Genomic DNA, 27,890 nt, shown 5'->3' with positions numbered 1-27,890 from the left:
GAGGGGCTCGGCCATACGCTCGGCTTCGGAGGCCCGGACAGGAGAAAAGTTCGCACCTGGCGGCAGGGTTCCCGGAGCCCCGGTTCTCCACCTTGGGGTCTCCGTTCCTTGTGCCCACTTCGTGGCGTAGCGCAGGGGTTGCATCTGTGCTTAATCGGTTAAGACCTCGGACTGGGAGCCCTGACTGTCCTTTGGAGATGAGGGTGGAGAAGGCGGGGGTCTTGTTGAGCACATCCGGCAAGGATGGTTGGAAGTCTATCTTTAACCACTGGCTCCCAGCATCTAAAGTGGTTGGCTTAGCTAGAGCTTGATGGGACTCAGAAGGTGTACCGCAGAGAGGGGCACCTGTGACTCGGGCGAGGGCGGGGGACGCTGGGAGAGGCAAGGCAACCCGCTTGGCCAGCAGGGCTGTTTCCCCAGCGTCAGAGGCGTCAAGCCTCGCAGTTCTGAACCCAGGACAGCACTTTGGCATCAGATCACATTTTCTAAAAACTTGTTGCAGGCATTTAAGTTTGTCTTCAGGGCCTGCAACCTCCATTCTCGTCCCACGCTCCCCACCCCCACTCCCGCCCGCCTCTGAACACTGCTGGCCCAAAGGTCAGCGACAAGAGCTAGCTAGCTGTTGGCTTCCCTTCTTTCCCTTCCCTGTCTCCAACCTCCTCCATCCTTCCTCAAATGATCCAGGTTATCCGCCCCATTAATACATTAGCTAGGCGTAACACAAAGGCAGCGCGTGTCAGCAGAAGGCCATGTGAATGAGAGAAGAGAGGGAACCTGGACGGTACCCTGTGTTGCAACAAGGCTCATCGCAGTCGGAGCTAGTGAGTCTGCCTGCACCTAGGAGAAAACGGTAGAGCGCGCTTCGGGAGCTGGCGCTCGGGACTGAGCAGCTGCTGGACTACGCATTTATAGCTGGGTTATGGGAATAAAGCCCAAGGATCCCATGTGGGACACAGAACCGGGAGAAATTTACAAAAGCGTCCAGTCTCCTGAATCATGCAAAGAATATCAGCTCTGCAGGATTTCACTTGGAGGGAAATTTTTTCCTCCCTGGTGCATAATGGGTCGGTCCTTAAAAGTAAATATGTAAACGAAACAAACCACCACAAAGCCCCTTACATTTTTTATTAAACAGTTCGTGTTTTAAAATAACTCAGAGAGCAAGAGACACAGATAGATGTGACCTGGGGACGTGATTAGACAAGCAAAGGAGTAACTAAAATTTCATGGGAGAGGGGGAAAAAATAAAGTTTCCAGTTGAATGCCTTGTTCCCTAATTCCAAGATGCTTTGGGGGTATTTTCAGGTTGTTTTTCTCTGTTTCAGGATTTTTAAAAAATCTCGTGTTGTATATAATCTTGAAGAGTAGTTGAAGAGAGACCTAGGAAGTCAACCTAAAGCAATCTTACACTTAGAAAGCTAAGTCAGGCCTGCCATGGCACTGGCCAGGTTCTGAACTTGATCTTGATGTGACTTGACCAGCAACCCACCTGGTTTTTTAGGTTCTCAAACACTTATTCTATTTAAGCCCTTTCCTTCCTGGATATTGAGGGAGAATGTTCTGCTTTTATACCTTAAGTTGACTAGAACATAGAGAACCAAAAAATGTTATGAAGTGGCATCTTTTTCAGGGCTGCAGAGGGGAGCTCAGGCTCACCATGAGCTTTGCTTTTACACTGTGTAGTCACAGCTGACATAAATGGAGAAATGAGGAAGTTAGAAAATGAAAGTAGCAAGTGAGGATTTCCCCCTTGACAGATTTAAGATATCTAAGGAGTAGGAAAATGCATGCATTTTCAAGTTAAAATTGAACTGCCTGGGTATCTTCCAACCCCCTGTTGCTTGCTAGAATGATGGCTGGAGGAAATTGAGAAAAGTGAGGGCTGCAGTCTCCACTATCCAAAGTTCAATGAACCAAGCTAGACTGGGGACTAAAAAACTAGTGGAACCATTATGGCCTCAAACTTAACTACCTGGAAGGGAAAAAAACAAAATTTAAAGTAATCTATTATTAAATGTTATTTGGATACATCAAACAGGATCATCAGTAGACAATAAAATATGCATAAATGGCTACTTTAAGAAGACCTTGTATCTCCTCAAATGGATTTTATTTCTAAATAGGAATGTTGTAGATCTTATAAGTTGTTTCAGTTTATTACATTCTTACTCGCATGAATTTCTATTGATGCTAATGATTCTTCCTATTTGGGAAAATCTTATTTCTAAATTTCAGCATAATTTAATTACATACTTAGCTGAAGACAGCCTACAAATAATCACCTTCTGCACATAATTATCTTGAAGTAATTAAACATTATCTTAACTCCATTTAGTTGCAAAACATTTTACAATTCAAATAAACAATTAAAATTTAATTTTGAAAATGAAATTTTTTACAAATGTAGTAAACATCTAGTAACTTAAGCAACTTTATCTTTTTAACAAGTTTTTCATCTTGACATATTGAGGTATCACATTAAAATACATTATAGCTAAATGTTCTACAATATTACTCCTAAATCAACAGAAAACCAATTGATCTTGTGAAAAGGTTAATTAATTTGCGCTATAGGTCTCCTACTTTGGTCTGCATCGAAAGAAATTTGTATTGATTGAATAAGATTTTTTTTTTGTAAAGAAACTTAATAAGTATTTTTGTGGAACTGCGATAATTTTTTTTAAGTGCTAAAACAATGAAGTAAAATTTTGTCACTCCAGGAATACTTTTGTGCTATGGCATATTCGTTTCCGTTAGACTCCAGGAAAAAAGTAATGGTTTTTGTACTTCAGTGAAATTAGTTGGTTATCTAGCCTGCAGAAGATGAAAACAGAAGTCAAGAACTTTAATAGGATTTTGTTTGTTTAATCCCTCCTCCCATAATAATTCTCACCAGTTTATTCTGTTATGAGAGGATTACGGAGAGACAATGTGAATTAAATTCCATTCTTGATTTAAACACTGTATTAACCATCCTGTAAAAATCAGACTGAGCTGCCTTCTACTCGGGAACACTTCTAAGTTGTGTAGTTTCTGCTTAATAGAACTGGTGAGCTTTTCTTCCTTATCTTTGTTTAGTTGTCTTATTTTATAAATTTAAAAAATGTTTCAGGCCTGGAACAAGGTGAAAGTAACATTTGAGGTTTCCTCCCAAGCCCTATACTCACTCCCAAAACATTTTTCTTTTTTTCTGAAAGTGTTTGCTCGGTGGCGTTGTCAGTGGAACTGAGGGCCTCGGGAGCTTTGCACTTGGGTGTGTGGCATGGTTTTTCCTTCCCGCTTCCTCCCATCTCCTCCGGAGACCCCTCCCCCACTTCGGGCGAAATTCCTAAATAAAGCTTTCGGGGGGCACCGCAGCATCCCCTCCCGGCCCTGGTCTGCAGGAACTTCCGAGGTGCAGAAATTTAAAAACATGGTGAGAGAAAGTGGGGACCGGGTCGCGGGAAGGCAGAGCGCTCGCGGAAGGTCTCAGCACTCCCTCGGAACCACAGACCTTTCCCTCGCGGCTCTGGGGCTTCACGCCCAAGGCCGGGGCGTTCTGGCGTTTGTGTGTCCGGGTTTCCGAGGAAAGGATTACGCAGCGGGGGCAGCCGAGGCAGCGCGGGCGTTGGGGCTGCAGGAGCCTTAACGAGGTGCCTGGCCTTCTTTGTTGACTTCTAGGTCTTGGGCTCGACAGAAGATTTATTCTCTTGGAGGGGGAAATGCCCAAACAATGAAGAACTAACTGCACTTGTCACCTCTAGATGCTTGTGGTCCCACACTGCCCCCAACCCCCCTTCCCGCAGCAACCGGCTGCTCGGACCTACCCCGCGAGAGTGCTAACGCTCGGGGACCGCCAGCTCACAACGCTCAGAGGTAGCCGAGTGCGCGGAAGATCCCCAGAGGTGTTTTACTGTCCGGAGGTGGCAGAAAACCAAGGCAGAAGCCCACGATGCGAGATCTGCTCCTTGTGATCCACCATTCTAGCTTCTCAGGCAGATCTCCTAAGTGGTTTCGCACCATAAGCCTGAGGCGTCTCGCCCCCGCAAGCCCAGAAAAAGTTGCTGCCGAATAAGAGAGGGAGAGCAAGAGCTAAGGCCTACTTAAGCCTGGCAAGACACTGATATTTCTAATACGTTAGAGAGAAGGAAGGGAACATCGCGGAGGGGGAACGCGCCAAAGGCAATTTAGACTCAGGTTAAAATGTCCATGTCCAAGCTCATGCCTTTTGTTACACGTGGAATTCGAATTTGCTAACGTTTTTTACCTGCTATTTAAGTATAAACAACTGTTGGAATTGAAAGCATTTTCCTTTTTGGAACGTTACTGTCCTTCCCAGGCCTCCAAATTAGGTTTTGAAATTACTGAAACCAAGGATTTCCCTCTCCTCCTTTCATTAGCTAAAGTGAAAGTGGGGTTTGAGATTTCTCAATTTTTCTCAAGTGCTACATGGCACCCCTTCTCTCATCTGGGGAGGCAATTAGGCGATAATTAAGGGACTCAACAGCTCTTTTTATCTTGTCCTCGGTGTGGAGTGGGGCGATCAAAGTAAAGGTTGTCCAAGTTCAAGCCCTGGTGAGGATGGAGTTCATACACAAGGGCTCAGGCAGGCCAGCCTCTGCTTGGACTGGTGGTGTTATTGTTGATGTCAATCCTAACAAGACTTACAAAGAAATAGGTGGACTGGAAAGTGAGCCTACTATCAAAGGAGATTAATGATTTTGTGATCTCAAGCAACTGTAGAAGTGTAAAGTTGCATTTAAAAGCTTCTTAGAAGGCAAACAAATCATCACCTTTAAGTTTTCTGGAATGATATTTTTAGAAACAATATATTTTAATAATAACTTCACACAACACAAAATAACAGCTAGTAAAATGTTCTGATAGTACAATGCTTCCCCTGCAGGAGTGAATTAACTGGCCTCCCCTGCCCCCTCCAAAGCTACCATGATGGTTAAGTTTTGTTTCTCTTTTAACGTAAAAAGGGTTCAGAATTCTCTGTTGTAGACAACTTAATTTTAACAGCCGCATCTGATATTTTATTCTCACTCAAATATTTCTCAGAGAAAGAAAAATGATATATTGGGAAAGAGGGAAAGGTAGTTATAATTAACAGTATTTGATTTCATTGCGGAAAGGCTCAAAGGAAACATAGAAGGGCTTAAGCCCATGTCAAAAATTTTAGTAAAAATTACTGGGAATAAAGAATCTTAAAAATCTCAATTATTGGGACATTAAATCAATTTATCTATCCACCTTTCTTGAATTTCTTTAAACTTTTTACTATATATAATAAAAATAAACAATTTTGTTTTAGATTATTTTCCTTTTTGTCACTTATATTCAGTGCCAGGCTTTGAAAAATATATTCAGAATAGCTATTTTGGAGTTAATTAAGGAAAATAACAAAAATCCTTTTTTTGTTAATATTTGATTTATTTAAAGTCCTTAACTGCAAATGATCAAGAACATACTCCACACCTTAAAATTTATTATTTTTGTTATTTAAATCAAAACATTTTAATTACAGTCACATTGATAAAAATTAACATTTTAATTTGTACTTTTAACCATCATTTAAAGCAATTTCAACTGTAAAGAAAAAAAATAAACCATGCAATAAATTAACATTGAGAAAGCAAAGACGAATAATAATGGAACCCGTCTGGCTATACTAACACCATGTCCAACTGTGAAAAGTGCATTAACACTGAATGAACAAGCACATGATGACAATAATTAAAATAACCACAATCAGTTGGATTTTGGAACCTTGGACGAAATTCTGAAATACGGCTCCCTATAACATCTTTCTTCCAACATTGTAATCTCCCCCCCACCCCCCGCTTTTTTCTGGAGAAAAAATATTCTTTAAATGGTATAGATATATAGATGCTAATTTTATACATGTTACATGACCTCAGAATGACATGACCATGGCACTCTGCAAAGCAAGGAGCAGAGTTACTGAGAATGGTTAATTCTTGAAGAACTGATTCCCAGGGCTATCTGTGGGTGGAGAGGACAAGGAGGGGGTGTCTTTGTAACTTCTTGGCCAAGCAACTCTTGAAGATTAGCATGTATACCACCGACCTATTACCACTTTGTGTTATGTAAATATATGGAGGATGTCTACATATCTGAGCATGTGCATAAATGTCATTAAAATATACTTATTTCAAGAACCTGCTATCCGAATGTATTAGAGAGTAAGCTGAAAAAACAAATGGTTCTGATGTTTATAATCTGTTTATGTTTTGCTGCATAATAGCAGTACTGTCTCTCAATATCTTTAAGAGCCCCTAGTGTTTACTTGTTTCTTCACCCTTTCAGTTCTTATGGTTAAGAGTATTGCCACAGACCTGTAAACTTGTGTGTGTGTGAGGTGGGGGGAGTCAGGTGAGGAGGGGAAAAAAGTACAAATACTTTACAAGCTTGACCATCTTTCTTTTTTTTAAATAAAATCTGCACACACTAGAATGTGTCTGGAGGGGAAAGAGGGAAGGGAGAGGGATAAGGAAGTGGGAGAATTTTATATATACACTTGTGGATCATTAAACTTTGCAGGGAAAAATTCTGTTGGCTTGGGGTTGGTTTTCTTCCTAATAATATACACAAGGCATTTTAATAACACAGTAACAGTCCTTTGCACTGGGAAAAAGATTGTGCACACACACACACACAAAAATAAAAATATTATCATTGGGATTTTATTATGCTGTTGTTGGCTTGGTGTGTGCCGTTTTATTTGCAGGGTTTTTTTTCCCCCTCTCCTGCTACAGGCATGGTCACGACAAACAAACCCCTAGTCTAGGAGAGCTAGGAAGTGTTTAGGACAGGTCTGGAATACACACCTTGGTAGTAGGCCGGCTCCAAAGCTGAGGGCTCGATGGGGCTCCTGGTGGCCACTGAGGCGCTGCCCAGAGGCAGGCTGGCGGGCAACGCGGCGCTGTAGGGTGAGTACTGAAGCGCCTGCTCGTAAGCCTTGAAGTCCAGCTTGTGCTGCTGATCCGAGGACATGAGGTTGTTGATGGAGAAGGGGTGGTTGAAGGAGTAATGAGGGTCCCCTTTCAGGTGTAGTTGAGACTCGTGGGGTGCCAGACCATGCACTGGGTGCGAGGGGGGCACAGATACCAGCGCCCCAGGCCCCGAGCTGATTGGGGGAGCAGCCGAGGAGGCTGGCGTCTTCAACTCCGAGGCGCCCCCTGTAGCTGTCGCCCCGCTGTGGTCCAGAGTCTGGGGGCTCGCGGCAGGCCCCGAAGCCGGTGCGCCCTCTAGCTGGCCCGCCTTACCGTGCACGCCCCGATGAAGGGGTGAGTCGCCGCTGCCATTGGCAGCGGCAGAGGGGTCCTTTCGGCTCTCAGGGCCGCCCTTGGCACCACCACTGCCCCCGCTCCCGCCCCCGGCTCCTGGCTGCTTCTCGCACTTGAAGCGCTTCTGGCGGCGCAAGTAACAGCCGTTTTCGAACATGTTACCAGAGTCCGGGTGCAGCGTCCAGTAGGAACCCTTGCCCGGCTTGTCCGGGGAGCGCGCCACTTTGACGAAGCAGTCGTTGAAGGAGAGCGAGTGGCGGATGGAGTTTTGCCAGCGCTGCTGGTTCTGCCGGTAATAGGGAAAGAGGTCCATGATCCACTGGTAGATCTCGCTCAGCGTGAGCATCTTGCTGGGGGCCTGCTGGATGGCCATGGTGATGAGGGAGATGTACGAGTAGGGTGGTTTGGCATGCGGGTAGCTGCGCTTGAAAGTCTTGGCGTCGCCACTGCCCCCAGCCCGGCTGCGGCCCAGGTTGGACGGCGCGTAAGCCATGGGGCTCATGCAGGGGTTCATGGCCGCGGCATAGGGGCCCAGGCCGTTCATGGAGGCCGCAGGCTGCCCACCCATGGCGCCCATGCCGCCAGGGCTCAGCGTCGTCCCCATGGCCGTCACTCCTGCCGCTGTCATGCTGTTCATTGCGCCCGCAGAGCCCCCAGGCATGCCAGCCACCGTGCCGGGGCTCAGGCCGGCGCCCAGGCCGGGGTTTGCGTATGACATGTTGAATGAAGCTGGGGTCATGTTGCCACTGGTAGTCATGGTGTTCATGGTCATGTAGGTGTTCATGGAATTCATGGAGCTCAAGCCCGAGTTCATGTTGCTGACTGGGACCGAGGTGTAGGCCTGGAGTGGAGAAAGTGAGTGAAGAGGCCCCAAAGGCAGGGTTAGCAGTGCACGAACCCCAAGACAAGAGGTGAGCAGCTCTGCAAAGCATAGTACATATCCACTACCCAGGGCAAACCGGCAGGCACTCTCCCCAGACCGAGCAAAGAGATGTCTTGCACGACAGGGAAGAATCCCAGTGTGGGAGGCAGTAAAGGCAAGCGCTCACAGAAAATGTCCCCAGGAAGATGTGTAATCATCGTACTGCCAGGCTCAGGGGCCAGCTTCTGGGGTCCCACCATCTCCTCCTCCCAGCCTCCACTCTAGACTGTCTCTGCAAAGTAAGTGCCCCATTTGGTTAAAAGGAGTTCAAACTCCAAAAACAGAATTAATCTGACCATCTGGTAATTCACTCCACCATAATTAAGGGTTCAGTAAGTGTGGCTGGCAACAGGGCACCAACACTGCACCCATCTCACCTAACTTGCCAGGCTAGCTGACCACATGGCAACCTCGGCTTTGCAGGGTGGCGATTCATTAAACTCTCCCTCATATATTAAAGCATCCATGGCCATATGACCATCCACTTCCCAACAACTGGCTTTACTGTCTTACCAGTTTTCACCAAATGATGACTTTTTTGTTATTATATTTAGAAGTAATATTTTCCATCTACCTGTAGCAAATGTAATATTAAGAGGGGAAGAAATGCAGAGGTTAAATAAATTTTGGTAAAAAATTTAAAATAGACCTACAATAGAAGGGGCAGGAAGGGTGGCATGATAATGTCAATGTACTACATCCATTTAGCATGACTTTATGTGTACAACTCTTTAAGCCATTCAAAAACTTCCACTAATTTCATTATGTTTTTCCAGCCCCCCCAATGTTTGAAAATTTTGCGACACAATTTGTTGAAATAATCATCTATTTTTTTTCACATATGGATATGTTGCTGCTGATCATTTCAAACCCTGGCTAATAGTCTCAAATATTTTAAAATTCTAACATCAAAGTCTACTTATTTTATACTTCCCAATTCTAAACTTTAACCTGTAAGGAAGTTCTTTTTCCATAGAGGGCTTAACTGACTAGCGGGTCAAGATAACTGCATCTGAATTAAACCTGAGAAAGAGTTTGAATTCCTTTTAAAACCATCAGTAGGAGAAAAGCCTTATCAATAGTAATGTTGGAACGCACCAGATATGTTAAAAACATAGAGTCCAGAAATATAAAAGCTCTCCTCTAATAATTTAATAAAATAACGATATCTTTGAATTCACTTCATCAGGAAATACAACTATTTTAAAACAAAAGGTGAACAAACAGATTTAACTAGGCACACACTCTGCTATGGTATGCAAATAAACTCGAGGTAAATTTGTGAAGATATAAATTTACAAATCTAAATAAATTAATTACCATGAAAATATTTCCCAATTCCATATTTTCCCGTCCAAGCCTTAAACTATTTTTCACTTTTTTTTCCTTTTGCTCTCCCCAAGACTGTCCAAGGCAGTTTCAATAAGCCTTTTCAATAACGGTAAACTTTTGGTGGGTAATCACCAGCTGTTTCCAGATAAATTTATTGGTGGTGGTCCTGCCTGTACCTGATTTTCCTCTCAGTCCCTTTGTGCACATTGTAAAATAAACGACATGAACGTGCCGCCTTGGGGACAATGAAGAGAAACAGGTTCTCCACCCGCTGTGCTGGAAGAAAAGTCAGCTCGCGCTAGCGCCACCCAGCGGTCCCAGAGAAGAATGAGCACACCTCCCCAAACAGGGCTTTTGAAGAAGTTTTAAAATTTTTCAGAATCGGCTCCTTATTAAGGCGTTCAACTCAGCGGCAGTGCTTTTTCATCAGAAGACATTCGTGAATTTATCCAAGGAAGAGGCGGCCCTTGTAGGCAAACTCTGGCTTTCTCAAGGTGGCCTCCAACTCGTGCCAGCGCCCGCCCGACAACCCGCGGCACCTCGGGCCCAGCTCCGGCTCGGGCTCTCCAAAGAAAGAACCTAGTACTTCCCAGAGCGGGTACTTTCAAAGCTCAGAATATCCTGAAATCCTTTCTCCCGCTCTGAGAACCGAGCGCCGAGCGCCGGGTCCCGGCCTCCCTCGCGGGGTACCGGCTCCGGCTCCGAGGCCAGGCCAAGGCCCCACCGGGTGGGCGGGCAGCGCTGGCACAGAGAAAGAACCCCCAGCCCGCCGGCCGGCCGCGCTGCCTGGTGTCCTCCCCGCCCGGCCTCCCAAAGCGCGGGCCCCCGGAGTGTCCCGCCTGCTGCCCGTCTCTCACCTCCTGTGTGTCCGCGTAGTAGCTGTTCCAGTCGCTGCTCTCATGCCCTTCCATCTTCACAGTTCCTAACATCCTGGAGCCACCCTGCCCGATGCAACCATACAGCCCTGTGCAAAGCGACAGGCGGCCGCGCGGCGCGGCGCGGCGCGGGGCGGGGGGCAGGGAGCCGAGCGGCTACAGTCACCCGAGCGCCCGCGCCGGCCCAACGCCACCCTAGCAAGGAGGAAGCCGGGCGCTGCGGGGCGCGGCGTGCGCGGTGGCGGCGGCGCGGCGGGCGGGGGCAGGAGGCGGCCGCGGAGCGCGGCGCCCGGGAGCGCCTCCGCGGGAAGTGAGCGGGCGGCCTCTGTGAGACGAGTGCAGTTGAGCTGATGTGGATCTTACGTCGCTCGAGTGCCCACCTCCTCGTCCTCTCCCCATTTGTCCGCTGCACAAAGACGCTCGCACCTACAAAGCCCGAGGTGCACCTGCGAGGCGGCCGCCCGCCAGTACAGCCGCCGCGCCTCCCGCCCAGCGGCGGCGCCTCCGCGCGCGCCCCCAGAGCCCCCTCCCACCAAGCCCCCTCCCCCAAACCCGGCCCTCACTTTGTTTGCAAAGCGGCGTAATTGGTTTAAGCCCGGAGGCTGGGGAAGAGGGAAGTGGGGTGGGGGTGGGGTGTAACCCCCTCTGGAAGAGGAAAAGAAGAAAATAGGCGGGGCAGGCGAGCTATCGAGGATTCTCGACGGGACCCGCTCGGCCGGAGAAGGGCTGGGGGCGGTGCCGTTGGAGCCCAGGCTCAAGGGGCAGTGCTGGCTAAATGACCCAGGGTCCCTCCTCAGGGGAACCTACTGCCTTTTGGATGCCAGGGCAGCACCTCTTCCTGCTCCCCTCCTGCTCTTCTACCTGCTTCCAGCCCTCACCCTCCTCATTACTGACCTAAAGTACAACTCCGGGAGACAGGAGATTACAGACATCCAACCCCCCACCCCTCCGGACCTCAGGCTTGAAAAAGGAAAAAGCCCCACTTTTGCCCCTTCACTAGAAACTCGGCCATCTGAGTCAGACGAGCCTAATGACGTTAGGCCGATCCGGGCTCCTGGCTAGCAGAACGGAGACGCTGCCACGAAACCCGTACCTGCGGCTAAGAGCAGGTGAGTCATAGCACCGTTTTATACCTTTATGACATAACTTTTGTTTTCCGCCTTTGTCCGCTCTACTCCCCTTGTCATCTGTAGCAATCATAAAGAGGAAGAAACTGAGAACAGATGTCTATGTGATAGGGCAGGCGGACCTGAGTCGGGCGACGTCCTCCCTCTGCCCAGCTCCTCCTCCCACCCCCCTCTCGCAGCCTCGGGGACTGAGCTGGAGGCGACTGTCCGGTTTCTGATAGGGAAAGGTCAGGGGGAGGGGAAATCTCCCCAAATTAGCGCGTTAGCAGGGAGAGCCTGGGCGCCGGTCCCGGAATGCAACCATTCTTCTAGAGAGGTGCCGAACTGAAACCAGCGGTGGTCTTCGGCAATGTCTGGTCCTCTCTTTGGCTAGGAGGGGCCAGGCTAGGACACTAGGAACTCGTTTAGTTCCTAAGCAGTCCTGGACATCGATGGGACAGCTCTATCTCAAGCAAAGTCTGTTGGCTCCTGTAAGGCCCTGGGTAGTGGACTACCCACAAGTCCCGAGGAGTACCAACTGAAGTGACTGGGTGATAGGCACTGAGATGGTGATAGGCTGCGTGAGTGTGTTTCTGAGCGCGTGTGTGTGTGTGTGTGTGTGTGTGTTTAGTGTGACCATGTGTTATTCTGAGTGTGTCCATACCCTCTGTAGAAGCACTAGGTTTCTTTAAGTACCAATGAAATAAAATCTTTCCAAAATGACTAAGAATCCACAAAATATTGTTTGGCAAAGTTTTAAAAATGTTACTAGTCTCATTTTGAGAACTGTGTTTCAACTTGTGTTCCAAAGAGATACCTTCCCTACCACCCACCTTTGTTCCTTTAAACCTTTCTTCCTTGAAATCTGGCGACAGAATCAGGTTAAATCCTTGAACCAAACAAATCTCTTACATCAGCAGGGGAGCAGGAGAGGGTGAAGATGTGCAGTTAAGAAAATTTTTTAAAAAGATAAAAAGCATTAGATTACAATTCCTTTTTTTAACAAAAAATGGAGGGGCATCACTTTGTAAGGAAAGAAATGAGTGAGATTAAATCCACCTGGAAAGCCTAAGAGCAGGAGCCCTCCCTACATGCAGCTTGCCCCTGTGACTGCAAGGCTGCCCCATCAATTTTTGTAAATTTATCTGCCAACGTGTGGATCTGTACATATTTCCCATCAGCATCTGGACCTTAGTTGAATTTGTAAAAAACAAGGATGCTTAGCTTCCTCTGCCTGATCCCAAGAGTAGGGGGCAGACGTTTTCAGTGCTAATGAGCTTCCTTGTTCATTACGCAGTGACACGCCAATACCCTCTTAGCTCTCCAGCAACCTGGAGCAGGACTAGGGTTTGGTTTTTTTTTCTATAAGTAGTGACAACTTCGTAAAGCTTTTATGATGCACAAGAAGCCGGTGCTTTAAGGGGGAGAAGGAAAAAAAACGCTGTTATCTTAAAGTGTTTCAATGAAAGGAATCAAATATTTTTCTTCATCCCATTTCCCAACCCCACTAGGCCTCATCTTAAAAAAAAAAAAAATATATCAACTTAAAAACATAAAGTCTCCTGTTCATAGTGGGATAGTCAAAGCGAGGTTTCTCCTGATCTTCCTCAAAGCCCAAGACCTGTGGTAAAGACCTAACTCTGCCAGCTTTAGAGCCAGAATCAAGATCGGGGGTTCCGAGGTCTGCGGCCAAGGAATTACAGTGATTACAGCGCCTCCTGTCGTGGGAAGGGAACGCTGAATCCCTCCGCTGGCGACCCTAGCGAACTTCACCAGGGGAGACTGCAAACTCGCATGCCTCCCTCGTCCAGATATTTTGTTTCACACATCTGAATGACTGCCCAAGGCCTAGAAGGAAAGGTGGCAGCTCGGTTAACTTCCAGCCTCTCTCATCTCAGTGGCGGTATTCCAAGCACCTAACAAATTTAGGAGGTGAGAGTTTAGTGTGCCCAGATGCCTGCCAGTCATTTCCCCAAGATTTTAAAGCAAATCGTCTGGGCCATGCTGGGTCTTTGATTTGGGAAATAAAAACAAATAAACAAATAAACGAAGCTGCTGCCTCCTGGTTGCTGACCAGTCGGCAGCCAGGTGGGGCAGCCAGGTGGCATGCCTGACTGCTGCAGCCTGCTGGTTTCCAACTTCTTCTCTCAAATAGGCCCTGTCTGGACGCTTTGCAGAAAACTCCGCCGAGCTTTCTGAATACCTAGACCTGTTTTCAGCCTTGGGGAGCCACGAGGGCAGCCACGTGGTGGCTCCTGGGGAGTCCGGGGCCAAATTCGTATGGGCGAGAACGGGTCCGCGAGAGCCTGGGGTAGCCCAGGCAGAGAAGCCGAGGCTGTCGAGACAGTGGGGTGCGCGGGTACACCGGGTGCCCCAGGGGAAGCGGCTCCGCCCTCCCGGAAGCTGCGCCGTCTACGCCCTTGGGGTCGGCTCCTTGCGTTGTAGCGCAGTGGGAGCGGGCTGCACACGGTCTAGCAGCAAACCTCTGCTACCTCCGCTTCCCTTTCCCAGCATGACCCGGCCGTTTCCACAAATCTTCGCCAGGGCAGGGAGAAGCTGAGTGACGACGGTGAGAGGCCGACGAAAGGCCTGAGGCAAGCGCTTCGGATTCAGGCGGCTCCCTGGGGGCGGCACGGGGTCCTTCCCGTTTAGCTGGACAGCGGGGTAGGCAGAAAGCAGGACCCGGGGCGGTGGGGCTTTGCGATGGCCCCTGGAGCCCTTCGAGGACGTTTTGCTCGGATGTTCACGAGTCTGTCCCTTTTCCCCACTGACGCTCTCCCCGACGGGGTTTGTGGGCAGGTCTTGGCCACAATGGGCCCAGCCACGCTCGGGGCAGGTTGCTCAGATCTCCTCCGCAGGCCCTCACTCCCCACCCAGTTAATAAACTTAAATACTTCGCCTTCGGGGTGAATCACATGCAATGAAACTAAGCCCTGTTGCCCTCATGTGATTTACAGCCTACCGGACTGGGATCCTGGGTCAGTTTAAGACTGAGGAAGGCCTGGGACCCTGGAAGCAACCATTTGCCTTCGCGTGCGCCAGGCCTAAGCGAACCAAGGTTTGTGGCGGGCCTGGGGAAGGGGCCCGGGCTCTGCGAGAGGGCGGACCCCAGCGCCGGTCTTCAGCCTCCCGCCTACACCCGCGGTAGGCGCGGTGCTGCAGGCCTTCGGGCCCCACTGCTGCCCCGACCAGGAAGAGGGGCAGGGGGCAGGAGTGAAGCACAGAGCTCCTGCTCCTTCATTACTTCGCTGCCTCCCCTTCCCTCACCCCTTTCCTTTCCTTCCTCATACTTGCCTTTCTCTGGCTTTCCTTCTACCATTAAATCGTTAATGAAGAAAGTAATTCACAACTCACAAGGCGTCGGACCCTCAACAAGTAGGGGCTCTGGGACCATAACAACCCTGTCTTTGCGGTTCCATGCAGAGAAATTTAAGGTCCCCAGCCTCACCCCTGGCCAGTGTTAGTGTGTGTGGACCAACATATAGACACATGTAAGGCTTCGACACTACTGAAAAAAATTAATGTAACATTTTAATCCATATTCCTTACCACTGGGTTTGCTCCTTCCCCTACTGCTCCTGAAGCTGCCTGGGGCTCCGGGCTAGCATGCCCGCAGCCGGATATCGGAGCCGGAGTTGCTCCCCACCCCTGGCCTCACCCTTAGGCGACAAAACCGTCTCTGGCCGTGAAAGAGCATCACCTTGCCAAAATCAACTTGAATTTTCATGTATTCCAATGAGAAAGATTGGGAAGGGCGACGTACCCTCCTGGGCAGTCATTAGTCTTTGATGCTCCCTCGATGCTCAGGTAGTAGACATGTTGCTCCTGCCCAGGCCTGTGTCCTTGCATCCCTCAAGCATCACCAGCTAGCTGTGCTCCCCGAGTTACCGACTGCTTTATTCACATCGGTCAGTGCCAGCTCGAGCAAGTGCCCCGTCCCAGCTAGTCTCTCCTCACCACCCCTGTGCATCCCTGGAGCCCTATCTCTGCTCATTAGTGCCCCTACGTTCCTCTGGCTACTTGAAAACCGCTGTGTTTGGGGTCCTGGGCAGAGAATGAAAATGTATACTTCAGATGCACAGTTGTAAAATTAGAGGAAATCACGACAAATTTGAGGTCTGAGAGCAGGAAGGGTCTCGAGTAACTGAGGCCTACTGTGTGTCACAGATCCTTTGAGATCCCAATGTTTCGCCCACTTGGCTGGTTGGGGTGGGATGAGGGGTTGGGGAGAGCTAGGAGGCTGGAAGCTTGGGTCAGGGTAGGTCGGAACCTCAGTTTCTCTCCCCATAGAACCTTGTGCTGATGGGAAGCTGTGATGGAAACTGAGGGCACCAGAAAACTCAGAGACTGTCATCTCTTGACTCGAGGTGGCCAGCTTAAACTTTAATCCATCCTGAAGAGTCTACTGGTATTTAGTTTCTTAGGCACTGTGACCACCACCCCCCTCAAATCCATCCCTACTCCCCCAGCACACCCAAGGTGCTTTCCCACAGCCCCTTGAATGACCTGGTGGTTTAACTTCGGCTATTCCAATGTGATTACCCTCAAATTTACATAGTTCTATTTAACAAAGATTCTGTAACAATAAAAAAATCATATCCAACATACAGAAAAAGAGGTGAAAATGCATTCTAGCCAGACTGTTCTTCATTGTACTGGTTTCCTGATTTGCACCTAATTTTAAAATTGTTCTTTGGACTGACTAAAGACTAATTTTATTGGCATGGCTGCAAGGCGGTTACATTCATTATTTAAAATTAAAATTTGATTTGAGGACACTGTTCAGAATGGCTTCTGGGACTTGCAGCAGCTATTCCAGAACTAATATCAGAAGAAAGTATTGTTTTAAAAATTGTGCATTTGTTTGAAGTTGTCTCCTTTTTCTTGTCCACAGAGCAAAACCAATACCTAGCTCACATTGTGGTAAGTTTGCTTCTAAACAGAAACACTAGGAAGAGAAGCCTCTGTGCCAGCATTTCCTTTTGCTGGGTTGCTAGCAAGATTTGCAGGAACTTTGACCACATTCTGCATGCTGCAGTCCTGGTTACCTACTATAAATGGGCCAAAGTAAGAAATGCAGCTGCCAACACTGGCCGTTGTCTGTGGTGGCAAGTCTGGCACAGGCTCCCTGTGTCTGTCAGGAGGACTTTGCAGACCTTTCCAACCAAATGAGCTCTTCTCTTTTTAGGTCCATACCTTGCTCCAGATTCCTGCCAGGCTCTTATCACTCACTCCCCTAAAGCAAACTCCATTTGTGTCTTTCTCATTTTTTGTCCTCCTCGTTGGATTAGAAGCTCTCTAAGGGTGGGGACCATAGTGGTTCCTGCTGCCGGAGCAGAGCTTGGAGCATAGTAAATTTTCAATAAAGATTTGTTGACTCAATCAATGAACTAAATACCCCAATTCAGACACTAGACAGGCTGGTGTCAGGTGGGAAAAGATGCTGAAGTCTAAAAAAAAAGAAAACATATCCACCCACTCCAAAGTCTCCAAGTGAGTGTACAACCAGAGACGTGCCTCAGCCCAGTGGGTTTGTGAAATGAATGGACCCACAGAGGAATGAATGAATGGATTGACAGAGATTCTGATAGAATGGCCAGGGTCTCAGAGCTCTGGAATCCCTGGGCTACCGGGCCCACTGGGCATGGCTCTTCCCCTGGTATCCATGATTGATTTTAAGCAAAATTATCAGCATGACATGATCAAATCAGAAACGCCCTCCCCTCACTGGTACCTGGACTTGGCAAAATCAGGGGCCACTTGCTCATCTAGGGACATCAACATGTGGCCCAAAGCAACTATGTCATTCCCCCAACCTCCCCTCACTATGAAAAGGCAGCAACCTGCATCTTTCAACAGCAGATATTGATTAAAAGTTAAAAGTTAAAGAAACCCCATCAATTTTCCATTAGGCAAAATGTTTTACTCAGTGCTCTAAAGGAATTGTCCGTGTTTAAATAATATGTTTAAATTGGCAAACAAACGAAGCCGAGCCCATGCAGTGAGACGGAAAAGCCTTTCGGTAGAACTCTGTTAGTCCGGGGTTATGCTCTAGGGCTTCCAGGGAACTGACAGACGTGCTGCCCTCCCACTCCGAAGCTGGGGGGCACCTGGGGCGTGGGCTGGGCGGGGTCTTCGTGGTGAGAGTTACTGATACCCTCCTGGGTGCTTCGTTCTCAGCGCTCCCTGGTGTTGGCAGCGCAGTTGAAATCATCAGGCATTTACCTTAGTTGCCTCTCTGTCTTTAGGATCCCATGCATTTTATTCCACATGCCTTACCTGTGTGATGTAATGATTTTCTTAAAGGGCCTGCTTTGTTGTTGCAAGGTATAGAGACTCCTCCTGTCAACCTGTCCTCCTGAAGTTGTATTTGCCGTGAAAGCATGCGTGGGAGTCCTTGAAAGAGGAAGCATGTGTACCTCCTTTTCTGGGCTGCTGTCACTTAGGAAGCCACCTGGCAGCACGGTTTCCCAGCCACATCTGGGGTCCTTGATGTCCCGTTCCCCTATGCACCACCAGCATCGATGGTGTGTGGCTCTGCCACGGTTCAGATGCTGCTCAAGATCTGTGCCTCAAACTCCCAGCTTTCAGATCATACTTACTTCCCACACCAGCCCCATTCACTGTGGCCTGAGGGTCCATGGCCTGGGAGAGGGACTCAGAATTCTGGCTGAGCTCAACCACCTTGTAGACTCAGGGTTCCTGTAGACCCGGTGTGGGTTTGTTGTTGTTGTTTTCAAATGCTTTCAGTAATACAGTCAGCTGGGTGGACCTCACTCTCCTCATGCCACCAGCCTCCTCCTGCCAAATACCTTCCATTGTGAATCGCTGGTTGCCTCTGACCTCCTTGTGACCCGCCCCTCACACCCCTCCAAAAGAAGTGGTTTCAATAAATAAAGTGTGCAGTGCTCTGGTTTAAAGTCAGTTTACACTGGGGCAGAAGCTTCTAAGACACCTGCAGGTGCTGGAAGGAGAATAAACCAAGCATTATCCCAAGAGATGGGAGACAGAGGAAGCCAGGACTAGAGAGGATATGAAGAGATGGGGACAGGGTGTTGGAGAGGGTGGGGAGCTTGGCTGTGGTCCAACCAACCTTGAATTTTCTGGGGCACTCAGGAAGACTCTTTGGGCCTCAGTTTTCTTCTATTCCAAACAAGGAGCTTGGACTTCTAGTTCTGGTCATTGTGAGTTATAGGAACAAAGCCTGGAGTGGCTGATGTGATAGGGGAACCAGGACCTGTGTTAATCTAGGAAGGGTCAGTGATGGGGATGAGGGGGTGACTCAGCACTGGGAATGGAAAAGTGTCTCTCCAGGAGGGGCAGAAGAACAGGCACCAAGAAAGAGTTCCCTCCCTGTTGTTCTAGTTTTGTGGTCTATGGTTCATGGTAAATTTGGGGCAAAGCCTTTCCTTTTTTTAATTCCCAGCATCTCCAAAGACAGTAAGCCACAGGAGAGAGAGCAGAGCCTGCCTTCTAATTTCCAATCCCGGGAAAAATCTCCTCAGCTAATAGGAGGCACAGAGCTGGGCACACTCCCCTAGGCAGGGCTGGCTTCTTCTCTGAGGCTGAGGGTGTCTCTCATTACAAAAGCTCCAACCTGGCTTGTCCGTGCAATTGAGGGGGACAACAGGGTTTACCGTCTTAAGAGCATGGGATTTGGAATCCCATCTGGATTCTAATCCATAGTCTAATCTGAGACTTGCTCTCTCTGAGACTGTTCTTTCAACTTTAAAAGAGGTATAGTAGTGCATACCTCACACTAATTGTGTGCAGAGCAAATGCGCTAAATGGTAACAAAAATAAAGAGCCTTCACAGTGCTCTGGGAGCCTGAGCAATGTAGGATGATGAACACCTAGCAGCAGGTACTGTGGTTCTGCAGCCCCCTCACCCCTCCCCTTGACAAGTCTTCTGTAAGTGGTCACCAGCCCGGCTCCCTGGAAATCCCCGTCCTTCCTGACTACCGATCTCCAGGAAAGGGGAGCTCCCATGTGGGGAGCGCGATCCTGGGGTCTAGTCCCAAGGCTTCTCAGCATCCATTGCAACCCTGCCTAGAATTCCCTCCCAGTCTTGGACCGGACCCACGGAGCTGCTCTTGGGGGAGTCCACGATGCAGAAGGACAGTGACACCTGACCAGGATGCACGGATACTGCATCAGGCACAGGTTAAGGCTCTTCCCGGGGAATAGGCTCAAGGATCCTGAGAGGTCCCCTTCCTCCTGCTCCCTAGGCAACAGGGACCCCTCGCAGAACAGCAAGACAAATTGCTCTTCCCTGGTCACTGGGTAAGAGAAGGGAGATCAACACTCTAGGAGCCCGTGTGTGGCTCCCTAGAGCCCCCAAGATGTTCCTCTGGGCCCAGGTGCACTAGGCAGACCTGCATCATCTCCCTGGCTATGGTGACTTCAGTCAGGCAAGACCTGGAGCCTGGGTGCAGGAAGCATCCCTGTATGAGAGTTGAAAGAAGTGCTTTGGGCTTCTGGGAGACCCTCAGCACCTGAAATTGGGGGAAGCTGATGTAAGAGATCAGGACCCTAAATTTACCCAGATATTCTCTCCCTTCTTCCTCAAATCCCCTTCTCAAGGACAGAGTTAGAAGAAACCACATAGGGCTCATTTGGAGAAGTGTCACTTAAGTCATATTCTAAAACCCCCCCAAACCTAAGATATTACCACAAGGAAGCTTTAGTTGCTGCCTTTTAGATTTATTTAATATAGATTCCCTAAAAAAAGTTTCTTCGCTGGAGTCTAAGTCCATCTGAAATGAAGCAAGCATGCTGGGCTTATGGTGGATCTTTTAAATATGAAAGACCCTAAATATGCAAGAAAGCTTAGAGGGCTGCCAAGACTTCATTGGGGCTAACAATATACTATATGAAACCCACGAAAGGGTTTCTTCAGATATAGATTCATCTGCTGAGGTGAGGAGAAGATTCATAAGTTGATTAACCCCTCCTACTGAGGAGGACTGGAAGAGCTGGACTTTTGGGGTGAATCTCTGGGCTCAGTAAACAAGGACCCACAAATTTCAGACAGGGCTTCGATGGGCTAAGACGGTTCTGTGTACAAGGCTCTGATAGGTTTTTGAATTCTGCTTTACTTAGTAAGCAGAACCAGGTGGATTAAAAAAAACTGTGGCCTTCACTGGAGAACACATCTTCAAAGCTTATTAGTTTTCCAGGGACCAGTATTGGGGGAGGTGCATTTGGGGGAAGTGGACTGGCAAGCAGAAGTCTCAGGCAGCAGGCGATCTCTGGCTAAATGCAGCTTCTGTTTTTACAGCTTACTTAGGGAGAGCTGTTAGTTTTTCTAAGGATAAACCAGGCATTGGTTGTCTAAGCTCAATGTTTAGGCTACAAAGCACATCCAACAGTCTTACATGTCTACCTCTAGAAAAGGAATGGTTCTGACCTCGAACTCAGCAAAATCTCTAGTGCATTACCATATTTGGGGGAACACCTAAGCAAATCCCTTTGAAAGTGTGAAGTGTAACTGGAATGCTAAATACCAGCCCCTGCCTCCAAGAAAAATAAACCCTTACTTCTCAGCCAGGTATACCTGCTTTGGACCTGGCTTGTGTTATTTGTATCTTTTCTTTTCAGATGGATAGTTTTATTCACAGACTTTTCTTTCAGTTCACTGCTTACCCTTTAAAAAAAAAATCTTACCTTAAATATCCTGAGATCACGCCGGGTGGCCAGACTTCTGAGGCACCCTAGGGAAGGGTGAAGGCTCATTTCTCAGTGTCCTTTCCTGAACTCTGTAATCTCAAATGTTAGAATCACATTGGATTTTAAGGGCCAAGGGAAGTCTGGCATATGTTAATCAGGTCACCATGGGGAAAATAGGGTGAGCAGGCTGTGGGGGTGAACAATGCCACGGGAGGACCTTAAGGCAGGAAAGCTGTCTCGGTGCATTAGTTTCTATGGATTAAAGCAGTACAGGCAAATTGGGTAGTGGACTTTGCTGGTTATTCTCTGCTATGCTTCTGAGTTCCTTTCTCTGCCCTGCTGTTGTCTTCCCCAAGGGCCAGTCTCTATGGACTTCCAACTGGGTTTGGCCAATGTGGAGAATAGAGCAGTCGGTGTACTTATCCCTCCTGCTTTCTCCCCACATCACTGTGGCTTTGTCCTTTAATGTCTCTCTGATTCTACAGCTTCTATCAGTTGGCTCCTCTTTCCAGCTGCAGCTCTCACCAGGCTTTGCTAACACCTCCTTCTCACCCTTGCCCCTTCAGATCAAGGGTGGTAATGCCTTCCTGTTGTTGCTGGACCTTGAATGTTAGTTCTCTTTAGCCCAACCTATACCCAGGTAAATAGTTCTCTCAATTCTCTCTGCCCCCACACCACCCCATCAAACCTTTTTGACCATGCCAATCTGTTTCCTGTGGGGACCTAATTGATGAGGAAAGGAATGAAGACTCATGGAAGGAACACATGATATCTTTGATTCTTTCCAGTATCATCCTCATACTGTATCTCACTGAAAGGCTCTACTCCTTCCCTGTCACCATATTGGAGTGCAGCTGTGAAGGCCCCAGGCTTTCTGTGGTGGCTGCTTTCCACAGGCAAGGCTCCTTTCTGGTCTAGCAGGGGAGCAAACTCTGGGCATGTTTGCTTTCTATTTGACACTTTAATTTGCTAATTTGCATTTGATATCACTGTTAAAGTAATTTATGTCTAAACCAAATATTGATAGTATCCAGGTTGTTTTAAAATCTTTGATTAACTGATCTTTACAACAAACCACAGGCTGAGACTTTTGCTGTTGGTGAATTGTATTAACATAACCAGACTCTGAAGTAGGTCCAGTGATCCATGGCCTCATGGGAAATGTTCATGTACATTCCCTAAGTCCTGAACATCTTTGGCTTCACATCTCTGTAATGATAAGCCTGTGTTCTGGCAACCACTCAGTATTGACTAATGCTAAATCAGTGACATTATTTAGGTGAGCATTCTCCATGGGCCAGTGAGCATTCTCCATGGGCCAGGCATTGTGCTAGACACTGCAAATACTAAATTTAAGACAAGATTCTCACCTTCCAATGATCGAAACAATGCCTCAATATCATTTGTTAAATTTGCATATCTCTATGATTAGAAAAAGTTAACAAAAGTGGAATTTCTAGGACAAAAGTCATGCAAGTGTTTAAAGTTTTTGAGACATTTTATTACATGACATCTAGCAAAATGGCAACAAAAATCTGTAAGTGATCCTATTTCCTCACTCTCATGCATGTATTCTATTACTGACCTTGTAATTTGGCAAAAATTGCATACATTGTTTTAATTTGCATTTCTGAGACTACTACTGAAGTTGAGTATTTTTATATTTCTATTGGCCATAAATACTTCTTCTGGGAACTGCCTGTTCATGTCTTCCTTAGTCAATTAAAAATTTTGACTGCTTGCCTATTTCTTATCCAAAGAATATTAATTCCATGCCTGCCATAAATGTAAGTTTTACACCAGGTTTTCATTTGCATTATAATTTTATTTTTAAATGCATAGTTGTTTAAAAAAATACTCATTAATATTTTTATTTATAGTTTCTGCCTTTTATGGTTTAATGCTTACAAGTCTTTCTACATCTGCTACTCTTATGTACAGCAAAATCTTTCATTCAGTTGGAATTTGTTTATTTTTGAAAAGATTTTATTTATTTATTTTTAGAGAGAGTGGAAGAGAGGGAGAAAGGAAGAGAGAAAAACATCAATACCAGAGAAAAACATTGAACCCACAACCTAGGTATGTGTCCTGACTGGGAATGGAACCCACTACCTTTTGGTGTACAGAACAATACTCCAGTCAAGCCACATAGCCAAGGCTAGTTACCATTTTTTATTATAAAAAATATTAATGAACACTATTTATTTACCATTTAACTTGTTTCCTGGCTATATTATAGACATTTTTCAAGGTTACACTAATTTTTACATATTTCTAGTTTAGGCCTGTATTTTATTTTTGTTCAGTATGCAGGATGGTACCAAGAACAATTAGTCACTTCCTAAGCACTTTGGTTATGTGCACATTATATTAATTAGCACAGAAAAGTAATTTACTTACTGTCTGAAGGGGTTACTCCCACACTTAGAGTGAAGCTTAGAGTAGGGGGAAGTGATGTGATTGCCATGAACCTCAGGGATGGCAGGCTTTTCCCTCTAGAATGCTTTTCATTTTGAGGGCATTCAGCAATTATTTTGAACTGTTTATGTTAAAAAGTAAAGCAACAAACCTTCGAGGTAAGAGTATTATCTCTATTTCACAAAACAGGTAACAAAAACACAGAGAGGGAAGCAACTTGCCCAAGTGACAAAGCTAGGTGTGCCTATCTGGTCTGTTGCCTCTAGAGCAGGAGCTTCCCTCAGGGAGGCCAAGAATGTCTGGGTGCATCCAGGTGCACAGCTGGGCTGCTCTGAGGCCCAGCACCAGGGGCAGTATAGATCATTCCTTTATCTTGAACTCCTGGGAAGCCCCCTTCCAGTATCTGAAACCTCATGGAGGAGATTGTTTTCTTTCACTTTCCTGATCTCATTTGCCTGAGTATTTGGAGAGAGAAAGAGAGGTTGGTAGAGAGTAGAGGGATATAAAATAAACATTTGAGGGTTGCTAAGGGCCAGGCACTGAGCAGAGAACTATCATCTACATTATTTCATCTAACTGGTCTTTATTTTTGTCCTTTGGTGAAACATAACACAGGAAAACAAACAAAACAGAAAACAATGGTTTATAATAAAGAAAAAACTCAAGCAGCCATTACCAAGGTTAAAAAATAGAATAGCCTAGCACCCCAAGATTCCTGTACTGTCCACCTACTCATCATTACTTTCTCCTCTCCCAAGATGACTATTTTAACTTATCATTATTACTTTCTTGTGTTTATTTGTAATATATTGACTGAGCACACATCCATAAGCACCATACTTTTTGCTGACTTGGGTTTTAAACTTTATGTGAATGGAATGGTATAGTATGTACTCCTCTGCATCTTTCTTCATAGCTCAACCTTGTATTTGTGAGAGATTCATCTGTGTTGTTACCCACAGAGAAGTTTGGTCATTTCCTTAATGCATACTATTGCATTTTATACCACAGTCATTTTATGCATCTTATTTTGGTGGACATTTAGGTTATTCATTTTAGCTATTGTGAATTAAACTGTTATGAATATTGGCGTACATGTTTCTTGATAAACATAGGAATGCATTTCTATTGGTAATGTAATTGCTGGGTCATAGAGTGCATATTCACCTTTATTAGATAATGCCAATTATTGCTTCGTATAACCTTTCTTCTCTTGGACATCAAGAAACTTTGAATAAGGTCAAACCCTGTGTTTTAATATGAACTCTCCTAAATCTCATGCCCTTGATTTCAAGATTCTTTTTGAGTTGGGCTACAGGTGGATAGCATGGAAAATCCCCCACCCTCAAATGTACCCTTAACTGGCATATAATGCAGACATATACATTTTTTTAAAGAAAATCTTTAAATATCATGGTCCAGCATTATTCTTTTAAATATAGGAGGAACGAGAGTGCCGATCTAGCAGACTTCAGGCCAGGAGGCTCTTTGGGAGCACGGTCTTCACGTCGACGGGAGGAGTGAGGCCACTCAGCCTGGGTTTGGGCGCAAGAGTTCAAGACGCTCTGGAGCTGGTTCTGCCAGGCAGCACTAGGGGACCCCAGGGCCAGGGCAGAGGGCGGGGGCGGAGGAGGGCGCCCGGCTCGTTGCTGGGCAACCGAGCGCGCTCATCTTCCCCCGAGAACCTCACGAGCCCACCCGGCCGCTATACCGGCAATAAGCCGGTTGGATACTCAGCCAGGAGGCAGCAGTGCCAACCTTCCTGCCACCTGAACGCGAGCAGAGGCGTCCCCAGAGGCAGGTGAGAGAAGGATGTGGACTGGGGCGCGGGTGGCCTCGTCTTGGGGGGTTGTGGAAAGGGGAGGTTGTGATATTTGGGCGGAGCTATGGCCTCCTAGGTTGCGCCTCTCTAATCCGCTCTAATCTTCGGGAAAATCCGAGCAGAAAATGAGCTGGGGTTGGAGAAGGGATGGAACTGTAGAGCACGTTTTGAGGCGAAACTGGAAACAGAGAAATCCTGGGTGAAGGGAAAAATAGGACGATTTGATGGCCAGGCTGTGGTGAAAGAAACAGGGGTTTGTAAGGCAAGAGAGGGGTAGGAATCAGAGGGGCTGTGGGGAGGGTGGAAAGTCGCAGTGGAGGGAATTTAATTTCCAACTCCCTGATTTTTTCTGCAATCCCTTGAAAGGAGCTGGTTGTTTTAGGCAAACATTAAACATCATTAGGTGACCTCCCCTTTCAGCACTGAGATCAATGTGTCTAATTTTCGAATAGGGAGCTGTTTCCTGAGTGTGGCCCTAAAACTCTGTGGTGGGCAGTGGGACGCTGTAGGCTCAATGCAAGGATTATTTCACATTGAAGGCCATAGATCCACAATGAAACTATTGCTGATGATCATTGAAGGAGTTTAAAGGAGTTCCACAGCTCCTTTATTTTTAGAGTGCAAATATAAAAGTTTAACAATTTGTTTTTTCCTACTAACAACTTTACAGAGATATAGTTTACATTCGATAACCTGTGCAAAATGTACGATTTGTATGGTACAGGTGTATAATTTGATGTTTTGACAGATGTATACAAGTTTGAAACAGTTACTGTTTCATTCCCCTGTCCCCTTTACTATCCACCATTGCTCTCACCCCTCCTACCAACTACTAACTGATCTGCTGTGTGACACTATAGAAAACGTAGTATGTTCTAGAAGTTTATATAAATGGGAACATACAACATATACTTTTATATGTGTCTGGCTTCCTTTACACAGCATAATTTGCCGGAATCTTTGCCTTGATTACTGTAGACTTTTAGTAAGTTTTGAAATTGAGTAGTGTAAGTTTTTAGCTTTTAAGAATCACAGCTGTTAAAGTCATTTGAATTTGTGTATGCATTTTACAATTATCTTATACTTTGTATAAAAAAGCCTGCTGGAATTTTGACTGGGATTGCATGAGATCTATAGATCTATTTGGAGGAAATTGCTATTTTAATTGAGTCTTCTAATTTATAAACATGGTTTGTGAATTTTTGTAGGTCTTTTAATTTTTCTTAGCAGTGTTTTATAATTTTCAGTGTGTAGATTTTGGACACCTTTTGTTAGATTAATTTCTAACTATTTTATTGGGGGGCATTATTTTCCAATTGTTTGCTGGTAGTATATAAAAATATAGTTGATTTTTTGTGTTAACTTTTTATTGTACAACCTTGATAATTTACTCATAGCACTAGTGATTGTTTTGTAGATTCATTGAAATTTTAACCAAAAAATTATGTCATCTACAAAAGGGATGGTTTTCCTTTCAGCCTTTATTCTTTTTATTTCTCTTCCTCGCTATATTGTAATGGCTTAGTAAAATGGCCTCCAGTAAAATGTTGAATACATGTGGTAAGAGTCAAGGCATTTTTCCTATTTTTCAGTTTAGGGGGAAAGCAAAAATGTGATGTCAGCTGTAAGGGTTTTTTTGTGTGTGTAAATTCTCTTAATCAGATTGAGGATGTACGTTGATCCAGCCGTGTTCCCTATGATTCATAGTTTGCCTAGAATTATTTATTTATTTACATTATAAATGGATATTGGATTTTATTAAATGATTTTCCACTGTCTATTGAAATGATCATTTTTATCCTTTTATATTCTGTTAATATTATGAATTATATTGATTTTCAAATTTTAAATATGTTTTTCAACCCTGGGAAAACTCTATATAATCAGGATATATTATCCTTATTAAAAATATAGTTTTGGTTTTGATATACTAATATTTTATTAAAGATTTTTGCATCTATGTTCATGAGGGTTATTGGTATATATTTTCCTTTTTATTTTAAAATACCTTTGTCAGGTTTGGTATTATGCTTATGTAAGTCTCAGAAAACGAGTTTCTTCTTCCTCTATTTTCTGAAAACATTTGTATAAGATCAGTGTTCTTTCTTTCTTGAGTGTTTTAGAGGAACATCTGGGCCTGGAGGTTTCTTTGTTGTAAAATTTTTGCCAATAAATAAGTTTATTTAACATAAGGCTATTCACAATATCTGCTTTTTATGTTAATTCTGATGTTTCAATTTTCAGAGATTTGCCCATTTTATCTAAATTGTTGAATTTGTTGGCACAAAGTTATTATAGTTTCATTATTCTTTACTATCTTTAGGGGCTGTAATGAAAACCTTTATTACTGACATTGGTGATTCTGTTCTCTCTCTTTTACTCTTAAACAGTCTAGCTAGGGGTTTTAAATATTTTGTTGATACTTTTGAAAGAATCAGCTCTTGGCTCTGTTAA

General features: G+C 45.9%; 1 protein-coding gene and 1 long non-coding RNA gene across 3 annotated transcripts; one reads left to right on the top strand and one right to left on the bottom strand.

The window, feature by feature from the left end:
- Window positions 1-6,655: 6,655 nt before the first annotated feature.
- On the bottom strand, window positions 6,656-10,624 carry FOXA1 (forkhead box A1). The gene is made up of 2 exons (XM_090270119.1): window positions 10,404-10,624; window positions 6,656-8,133 (listed from the first exon to the last, which is right to left on the bottom strand). Exons 1-2 carry the CDS (start codon window positions 10,473-10,475, stop codon window positions 6,799-6,801), a joined length of 1,407 nt encoding a protein of 468 aa, XP_090126245.1. The 5' UTR covers window positions 10,476-10,624; the 3' UTR covers window positions 6,656-6,798.
- Window positions 10,625-10,963: 339 nt separating this feature from the next.
- LOC150015856 (uncharacterized) lies at window positions 10,964-14,869 on the top strand. Of its 2 annotated transcripts, XR_016509761.1 has the most exons (4): window positions 10,964-11,530; window positions 13,039-13,459; window positions 13,683-14,121; window positions 14,485-14,869. It is a non-coding gene; the product is annotated as an uncharacterized LOC150015856 (long non-coding RNA). The 2 variants fall into 2 exon arrangements; XR_016509760.1 differs by lacking the exons at window positions 13,039-13,459; window positions 13,683-14,121.
- The last annotated feature ends 13,021 nt before the right edge of the window (window positions 14,870-27,890 follow it).

This window comes from Furipterus horrens, unplaced genomic scaffold, assembly GCF_987537825.1.
Source record: "Furipterus horrens unplaced genomic scaffold, mFurHor1.1.pri manual_scaffold_3, whole genome shotgun sequence".
Lineage (NCBI taxonomy): Eukaryota > Metazoa > Chordata > Mammalia > Chiroptera > Furipteridae > Furipterus > Furipterus horrens.
This window is presented reverse-complemented; position numbering and strand designations above follow the sequence as displayed.

Coding starts and splice junctions, on each gene's coding strand:
- FOXA1 (XM_090270119.1), bottom strand. CDS start 10,475: ATGTTAGGAACTGTGAAGATGGAAGGGCATGAGAGCAGCGACTGGAAC. Junction 8,134..10,403: donor ACTACGCGGACACACAGGAG/GTGAGAGACGGG, acceptor TCTCCACTCCAG/GCCTACACCTCGGTCCCAGT.